The sequence below is a fragment of the Cebus imitator genome, unplaced genomic scaffold (assembly GCF_001604975.1).
Source record: "Cebus imitator isolate Cc_AM_T3 unplaced genomic scaffold, Cebus_imitator-1.0 Scaffold187, whole genome shotgun sequence".
In the NCBI taxonomy this organism is placed as follows: Eukaryota; Metazoa; Chordata; class Mammalia; order Primates; family Cebidae; genus Cebus; species Cebus imitator.
In genome coordinates this window covers 248,173-257,102 of record NW_016107502.1, presented here as the reverse complement: position 1 = coordinate 257,102, position 8,930 = coordinate 248,173, and the positions used below count along the sequence as shown (strand labels likewise).

At 48.5% G+C, this 8,930-nt stretch overlaps 1 protein-coding gene across 4 annotated transcripts in view; it reads right to left on the bottom strand.

Moving 5' to 3' along the window:
• Positions 1–8,930, bottom strand: part of TEAD4 (TEA domain transcription factor 4) — an 81,243-nt gene that overhangs the window by 42,401 nt on the left and 29,912 nt on the right. For all 4 annotated transcript variants that reach the window (XM_037744823.1, XM_037744824.1, XM_017546055.2 and 1 more), the window contains exon 2: positions 2,027–2,281. In XM_037744823.1, coding sequence (XP_037600751.1) covers positions 2,027–2,033 — 7 coding nt within the window. In that variant the 5' untranslated portion in view covers positions 2,034–2,281. The remainder of the gene's footprint in view (positions 1–2,026; positions 2,282–8,930) is intronic.

Here is an 8,930-nt window from a genome sequence, read left to right as displayed (position 1 = left end):
ATCTCCTGGTATACTGGATCATAGTAAGAACTTTAGGCCAGGTACAGTGGCTCACTACTGTAATCCTACCACTCTGGGAGGCCCAGGCAGGACCGCTTGGGCCCAGGAGTTCGAGATCAGCCTGGGCAGCAGAGCAAGACCCCATCTCCACAAAAACTAAAAAAAGTAGCCAGGCATGGTGATACTTGGCTGTAGTCCTAACTACTCGGGAGACCGAGGTGGCAGGACCTCTTGAGCTCAGGAGGCTGAGCCTGCAGTGAGGCAGTAAATATGACCGTGCCACTGCACTCCCACCTGGGTGACACAGCAACACCCTGTCTCTTAAAAAAAGAAAAAAAAATAAGAGTGAGAATTTTCCCTTTTCTGAAATGTTTAAAGATAAACTAATGATAGAGGTAGAAACAAGTGAGCAAATGAAAGAAATCAAGAACATTATCTCCAGGAAAACCAAAAAGTTGTATGAGAAGAGAAATGTAAAACTACATGGAACAGCTGTGACCCATATTTACTTTGTAAAAATATTAAAAGTCTTAAATATAAGTTTAATCAAAAACTAGGGAAGGCTGGGCAAGTGGCTCATGCCTGTAGTCCCACCACTTTGGGAGGCCAAGGCAAGAGGCTGGCTTAAGCCCAGGAGTTTGAGACCAAACTTCCCACGGCAGGGAGACATCATCTCTATAAAAAATTTATTTTTTTGTTTTTTACTTTTCTTTCGAGACAGAGTCTTGCTCTGTCGCCCAGACTGGAGTGCAGTGGTGCAATCTTGGCTCACTACCACCTCTGCCTCCTGAGTTAAAGCCATTCTCCTGCCTCAGCCTCCCAAGCGGCTGGGACTACAGGCACAGGCCACCCTGACACCTGGCTAATTTTTGTATTTTTAGTAGAGACACAGTTTCATCATGTTGGCCAGGCTGGTCTCCTCGCCTTCTGACCTCAAGCGATCCACCTGCCTCGGCCTCCCAAAGTGCTGGGATTGTAGGAGTGAGTTACCACGCCCGGCCTCCATAAAAAATTTTAAAGTTAGCCAGGCATGGTCGTATGCACCTAGTCCCAGCTACTCAGGAGGCTGAGGTAAGAGGATTGCTTGAGCCCAGGATGTCGAGGCCACAGTGAGCTGTGATTGTGCCACTGCGCTCCAGCCTGGGAGGAGACCATGTCTCAGAAAAAAAAAAAAAAAAAATTTGGCCAGGTGCAGTGGCTCACACCTTTGGGAAGCCGAGGCGGGCAGATCACAAGATTAAGAGATCAAGACCAGCCTGGCCAACATGGTAAAACCCTATCTCTACTGAAAATACCACACCCAGCTAATTTTTGTCTTTTTCCAAAAGTCACAGCAGCCCTATGCCAAATGCTCGGTCCTTCCCATGTGGCGCTGCACAGTTTCTCTTGTGTTCTGCAACCCCAGCCACACACGAAGATCAAGCCGTTTCTGGGGAGCCTCTGCCGGGTTGGGGGGGCCTTTCCTAGGGGAGTGGTGTCTAGCACCCTGCCTCTCCTAGGAGTGCTCCAGTCTGCGTTGTAGAACAGGTAATCTATCTGTGAGCTCACATTCCCCACAACTCAGACAACAGGCTGGGACTAGACCTGCCTGACCCACCCCAGGCACACAGAAGGCTTGATATGTGTTTGCTGCATGAGTGAGTGAGTGAATGAGTGAAAGAGAGGATGAGTGAGCATGCTTCACAGCCAAGGCGGGACAGTCTGGTGGTCAGGAACCTGTGGGATACAACCTGTGGGGTGCTCCCCACCTGCTCTGGAGGCATGTTCTACCCCACCCAGACTCACCCTTTCCAAGTTTCTCAGTCCCACAGCTGCTCACCCCCAGGGACCCCAGCCTCCACACCCCCTCAAAGGCTTCTCCTAAGATAGCCCCATCCCTTGGGAACCCAGGAAGGAAGAAAGCAGTGTCCAATCAAAGAAGCCCCAAGCGGTCACCCCCTCCATGGCCTGGCAGGACCCCCGAGGTTAGGGTGTCCACCCCTTACCTCAGCGTCAGGTCCAGGGCTGAACCTGATGGGCTCCTTACCGTACATCTTGCCCTCATCCGACAGGATGATTTTGCGCCGGCCGCAGGGCGGGTAGATGGCCAGGGCCTCCTGGAAACTCTGCTCGATGTCTGGGCTCCACACGCCCTCTGCATCATTGTCGATGGGCTTGTCCAGTGCCTGACTGCCCCCAGAGACGTTGCTCCCCTCGGGGGAGTTGGGAGAGCTCCACTCGTTGGAGGTAATGGTGCCGGCCTTGCCCTCCAAGGCTCCGCTTGGAGGAGCACCCGTTGGACCTGTGGGGACAGGAACCACAGCGTCAGTGAGAAGTGGAAGGACTGCGGGGGCCCTGGGATGAAGGCACTCCCGGGAGTGCCAGAGCCCGAATCAGCTGCTCAGGAAGCAAAGCGTGAAGTGGAAGGTCTGTGAATCAGGCCTGGGGTCTGGGAGAGGTCATTTCTCCCCTGGAGACCTCATCTTCCCATCTATCCAATGAGCACAACGACCTAGGCACTCCCTGATATGAAAGCTCTGGGAACCCAGACAAGGGCTGAGAAGCAGGAGACAAGGGTGCAGTGCTGGGGATGTGCAGACATTAAATCAACACTGGGACAGAAGGCATGCAAAATACTGGGTACTGCTGATGGGAATGCAAAAACGGTGCAGGCCGGGCACGGTGGCTCACACCTGTAATCAATCCTAGCACTGTGAGAGGCCAAGGTGGGCGGATCACTTCAGGTCCGGAGCTCGAGAACAGCTTGGGAGGCTGAGGCAGCAGAGTTGCTCCAATCTGGGAGGCGGAGTTTGCAATAAGCCGAGATCCTGCCACTGCACTCCAGCCTGGGCGACAGAGCAAGACCATATGACCTCACATCTGGGTATTTATATCCAAAAAAACTGAAAGCAGGATCTCCAAGAAATATTTGTACACTCATGTTCATGGTAGCATTACTCACAAGAGCCAAAAGGTAGAAGCAACGTAAGTGCCCATCAATGGATGAATGGGTGAACAAAATGTGGTCTATATTTACAGCAAAATATGAGCGTTAAAAAGGAAGGCAACTTGGACACGTGCTGCAGCACAGATGGACCTTGAGGACATTATGCTGAGTGAAATAAGCCAGTTACAAAACTACCGAAACAATACAAGGTTCCACTGATGAGGTATCTAAAGCAGCCAATTAGGTTAGGCACAGTGGCTCAGGCTTATAATCCCAGCACTTTGGGAGGCGGAGGCAGGAGGATCCCTTGAGCCCAGGAGTTTCAGAGCAGTCTAGGCAATATAAAGGGACCCCATCTCTACAAAAAATTAACTAAAAAAAAAAAAGTTAGCCAGGTGTGCTGGCTCACACCTGTAGTCCCAGCTACTCCGGAGGCTGAGGCAGGAGAATCACTTGAGCCTGGGAGGTCAAGGCTGCAGTGAGCCATGATTGCACCACTGCACTCCAGCCTGGGTGACAGAACAACGCTCTGTCTCAAAATAAATACAATAAAATAAAAATAAAGTAGGCCAGGGGTGGTGGCTCATGCCTGTAATCCCAGCACTTTGGGAGGCTGAGGCGGGTGGATCACGTGGTCAGGAGTTTGAGAACAGCGTGGCCAACATAGCGAAACCCTGTCTTTACTAAAAAATAGAAAAAATTAGCCGGGCATGGTGGTGGGTGCCTGTAATCCCAACTGCTTGGGAGGCTGAGGCAGGAGAATCACTTGAACCCAGGAGGTGGAGGTTGCAGTAAGCCAAGATTGCACCATTGCACTCCAGCCCAGGCAACAGTGCAAGACTCCGTCTCAAAAAAATAAAATAAAATAAATTAAAGTAGTCGGCAGGGTAGAGTGACTCACACCTGTAATCCTAGCACTTAGGGAGGCTGAGGCAGGAGGGTCATTTGAGTCCAGGAGTTAGCAAGACTTCATCTCCACTAAAAACAATTTTAACAAAAAAAAAATTTTTAAGTGATAAACTAATAGAAACAGAGAGTAGAATGGTAGTTACCAGGGGCTGCTGGGAGAAAGAAATAGGGAGTTGTGACTTGAGAGGTACAGAGTTTCAGTTTTGCAAGATGAAAAAGTTCTGGAGATCTGCTGCACAGCAATGTGAACAGACTTAACACTACCAAGCTGGATACCTAAAAGGGTTAAGATAGTAAAACTTGAGGTCTTCTCTAGCACAATGAAACATTAAAAAAAATGCATACACAATATAATGCAGGTCACTATTCTATTCCCTTCCTGACTCAGCCTCTTTTAAAAGAAACATTCAGTCTGGGCAGCCCCTCGCACGCTGGAGCAATGGTAGGGCCGACTTTCTGGTGCCTCCCAAGGCTCATGGCCACAACTGTGCCTTCCCCTCACATGAGACAAATCCAGTGACCTCTTGGCTCCAGCCGTCCAAGCGGTAAGCTTCCAGTTCTCAGGGGGTTGTGAAGGAGCAGGACATACTAGTAATCTTAAGGCAGTTTGGGGGTTATATGAGTACTAGGTGGGAACCACGTACCTCCCACACCTCTCCCAGAGCCCTCTGCTTCTCTCCATCCCAGGCACTGAGTCCACTTGCAAAGGAAGACCTCACCCCATCACACACATGTCTCCCCCATTAGCCATGAAGAGCAATGCAGTCCAGCAGTCCAAACCCAGTCTTTGGGTCTAAACCCCAGAGTTCCACAACTTCCACCTTGGACCCTCTGAAGTGGAACCTCCCAGAGCATTCCTTGCTTATCATTCCCTTCACACCCTCAAACCCCTCCTCTCCCACCCAGGCCCTGTGAGAAGGACAATGTTCTTCACAGAGAGATGCTGTGAGGATGGAGGTGAGGGTCAAGGGAAGGGAGGGGCTGAGTGTGGGAGGCACATCCCAGGAGGAGAGGGAGGTCACGAGGAGCTTGGCCAGGCAGCTGGCACAGACATGCAGTAGGAGAGAGGTCAGAGCCACTAACACTTAAAGCAGAAACTGGCAGGGCACGGTGGCTCATGCCTATAATCACGGCACTTTGGGAGGCTAAGGCAGGTGGATCACCTAAGGTCAGGAGTTTGAGATCAGCCTGGTCAACATGGCAAAACCTGTCTCTACTAAAATTACCGGGCGTGGTGGCAGGTGCCTGAAGTCCCAGCTACTAGGGAGGCTGAGGCAGGAGAATTGCTTGAACTTGGGAGGCAGAGGTTGCAGTGAGCCAAGATGGCGCCACTGCACTCCAGCCTGGGTGACAGTGCCAGACTCCGTCTCAAAAAAAAAAAGAAAAAGAAAAAAAGCAGAACCCCCATGGAAACCTAACCTGGCTCCTTCAGTGTGCTGAATGAAAAGGGCACTGAGGCCCAGGGGCCTGAGGATGGGCCCAGGGTCGTGCAGTGAGGCCAAAGTGCAGCAGGGTCTCGTTCTCAGCCCTTCAGGGTCTCTGGCTTATTTAGTGTAACAAGTGTCACCTGTTGTCTCTGTGGCCATTAAAAAAGTAAGTTTTCAGGGCCGGGCGTGGTGGCTCAAGCCTGTAATCCCAGCACTTTGGGAGGCCGAGGTGGGTGGATCACGAGGTCAAGAGATCGAGACCATCCTGGTCAACATGGTGAAACCCCGTCTCTACTAAAAATACAAAAAATTAGCTGGGCATGGTGGTGTGTGCCTGTAATCCCAGCTACTCAGGAGGCTGAGGCAGGAGAATTGCCTGAACCCAGGAGGCGGAGGTTGCGGTGAGCCGAGATCGCGCCATTGCACTCCAGCCTGGGTAACAACAGTGAAACTCCGTCTCAAAAAAAAAAAAAAGTAAGTTTTCATGACAGTTTGTCTGGAGGCAGAGTCACTTGATCGGGAATAAAGTACCTTATTTTCTATCAGAAATTCTGGTCTCGATTCTACCCTGAACATAGAAACATCTTTCCATACTTTAAAACAAACTTTTCTTTTTTGGTGGGAGGATGGAGTCTTGCCCTTTCACTCAGGCTGGTGTGCAGTGGTGCAGTCTTGGCTCACTGTAACCTCTGCCTCCGAGTTCAAGCGATTCTCCCACCTCAGCCTACTGAGTAGCTGGCATTACAGGCACCCATCACTACACCCAGCTGATTTTTGTATTTTTGGTAGAGACAGGGTTTCACCATGGTGGCCAGGCTGGTCTCCAACTCCTGACCTCTGGTGATCCACCCACCTCAACCTCCCAAAGTGCTGAAATTACGTAAAGGCGTGAGCCACTGCACCCAGCCCAAAACAAACTTCTTAAAAGAGTTAACTTTAATTTCTGGCAATTTAGTAGATAAGATGATTTTAAAACTCTCACCCTATAAATAAATTTAGAAACAAGTGACAAAATAGAGGGAGGGGGCAAAACTCCCTTAGTAATGAGGAAGCTGGTTTTTTAAATTATCATTTTAAATTTTTACATATTTTTTATTTTTTAGAGACACAGTCTTGCTCTGTAAGTGCACTGGCAAGATCATAGCTCACTACAGCACTGAACTCATGAGTTCAAGAGATCCTCCTGCCTCAGCCTCCTGAGTAGCTGGAACTCCAGTCATGCACCACCATGCCAGGCTAATTATTTGTTTAGAGATTATGTATTTATTGCAGAGATCTCACTATGTTGCCTAGGCTGGTCTTGATCTTCCAGACTTAAGCAATTCACCCTCCTTGGCCTCCCATGGAGTGAGCCACCATGCCTATCCGCAGCTGGGTTTTAATGGCTGCTCAGAGATGTAACCTTAGACCTGAGAGATGCAGAGAAGCTGAAACTGGGAACTACACCTAAATCCTCAGAGAACCGGTAGAATACTGACAAAATCTGACAGTGAAGATTCTGGGCTGGGCATTCTCTGGGCCAGGCAAAGCGGCTCATGCCTGTAATCCCAGCACCTTCGGAGGCCGAGGCCGGCGGATCACTTGAGGTCAGGGGTTCAAGACCATACTGGCCAACATGGCAAAATCCCATCTCTACTAAAAATACAAAAATGAGCGTGGCACGGTGGCACACGCTTGTAATCCCAGCTACTTGGGTGGCTGAGGCAGGAGATAACTTGAGCCCAGGAGGCAGAGGTTGCAGTGAGCCAAGATAGACTCCTTCTCAAAAAAAAAAAAAAAAAGATTCTTGGGCCGGGCATGGTGGCTCACGCCTGTAATCCAAGCACTTTGGTGGCCAAGGCGGGCGGATCACCTGAGGTCAGGAGTTCAAGACTAGCCTGACCAACATGGTGAAACCCCGTCTTAAAAAAAAAAAAAAAAAAAAAGTTTCTCTGTCTTAGCCTAAATTCTTGATTATAAAAAACAATTATCTTTCCTAAGATTTTGTAACCAAAGGCCTGCCCTTTAATAGATTTGAAATTTGAATTTTATGTTGCTTAGTAACCTTCAGCCAATTCCTAAAAATAAACAGTGGTCCCAGGCCGAAAATCTCTTAAGAGATTATGTTTAAATGACTATTGACCTAAATAAGGTATTGCAAATATGGGAAAGAACAAGATATTATCAAAACTACAAAGTAGACTGGAAAAAGAACCACATCAAACTAAAAATAAACATTTTAGTCAATGAAATTAAAAATTCAATGGTTGGGATTAACAACAACTTAGACACAGTTAGATAAAGAAGTAATAATCAGACCAGCACGGTGGCTCATGCCTGTAATCCCAGCATTTTGGGAGGCCAAGTGGGGTGGATCACCTGAGGTTGGGAGTCCAAGACCAGTCTGACCAACATGGCGAAACCCCGTCTCTACTAAAAATACAGAATTAGCCCGGCGTGGTGGCGCATACTTGAAATCCCAGCTAATCCAAGAAAATCGCTTGAACCCGGCAGGCGGAGGTTGCGGTGAGCCAAGATCGTGCCATTGCACTCCAGCCTGGGCAACAAGAGCAAAACTCTGTCTCAAAAAAAAAAAAAGTAACAATCTGGAAGACAGAGCTGAGGAAATTACCCAGATGTATTTTTTAAATAACAGTAAAGAGCAAGGAGAACAGAATAAGGCAATTCAACATACTGCCAATCAGAAATCCAGAAAAAGAGAACATAGAGAATAAAGTAGAGCAACATTTTAAGAGATAATGGTAGGCAATTTTCCAGATTAATAGAAGAGATGACTCCTATAATTCAGGAACCACGCTGAATCCTAACCAGGACAAATTCAAATAAAAGGAATACGTATCATAGGGACACTGCAGAACACCCAAAAACAGAGACCTTAAAAGCAGGGAGAGTGAAAAAGGACAGATTATCTAGAAAGGAAGGACAATTAAACTGGTATCAAACTTCTTGGCCAGGTGTGGTGGGTCATGCCTGTAATCCCAGCACTTTGAGAGGCCAAAGCAGGTGAATCGCTTGAGGTCAGGAGGCCAGGAGTTTGAGACCGGCCTCGGCAACCTAGTGAGACCCCCATCTCTACTAAAAACAAAAATTAGCTGGGTGTGGTGGTGGGTGCCTGTAATCCCAGCTACTTGGGAGGCTGGGGCATGAGAATCTCTTGAATCCAGGAGGCAGGGGTAGCAGTGAGCCTGTATTGTGCCACTGCACTCCAGCCTGGGTGACAGAGGGAGATTCTGTCTGAAAAATAACAACAAAAAAGTGATAGCAAGCTTCTTAATAGTAACAATAGAAGATCCAACATAAGATCACCAAATTGTTAAGAGAAAATAACTGTTAATCTTGAATTTAAAACCCAAACAAAAAATCATTCAAGAGTGAAGATTAGGCTGGGAGTGGTGGCTCACGCCTGTAATCCCAGCACTTTGGGAGGCTGAGACCACCTGAGGTCGGGAGTTCAAGACCAGCCTGACCAACAAGGTGAAATCCCATCTCTACTAAAAATACAAAATTAGCTGGGTGTTGATGGCACGTGACTTTAGTCCCAGCTACTCGGGAGGCTGAGGCAGGAGAATCGCTTGAATCTGGGAGGCAGAGGTTACAGTGAGCCTAGGTCATACCATTGCACTCCAGTCTGGGCAACAAGGGCAAAACTCTGTCTCAAAAAAAAAAAA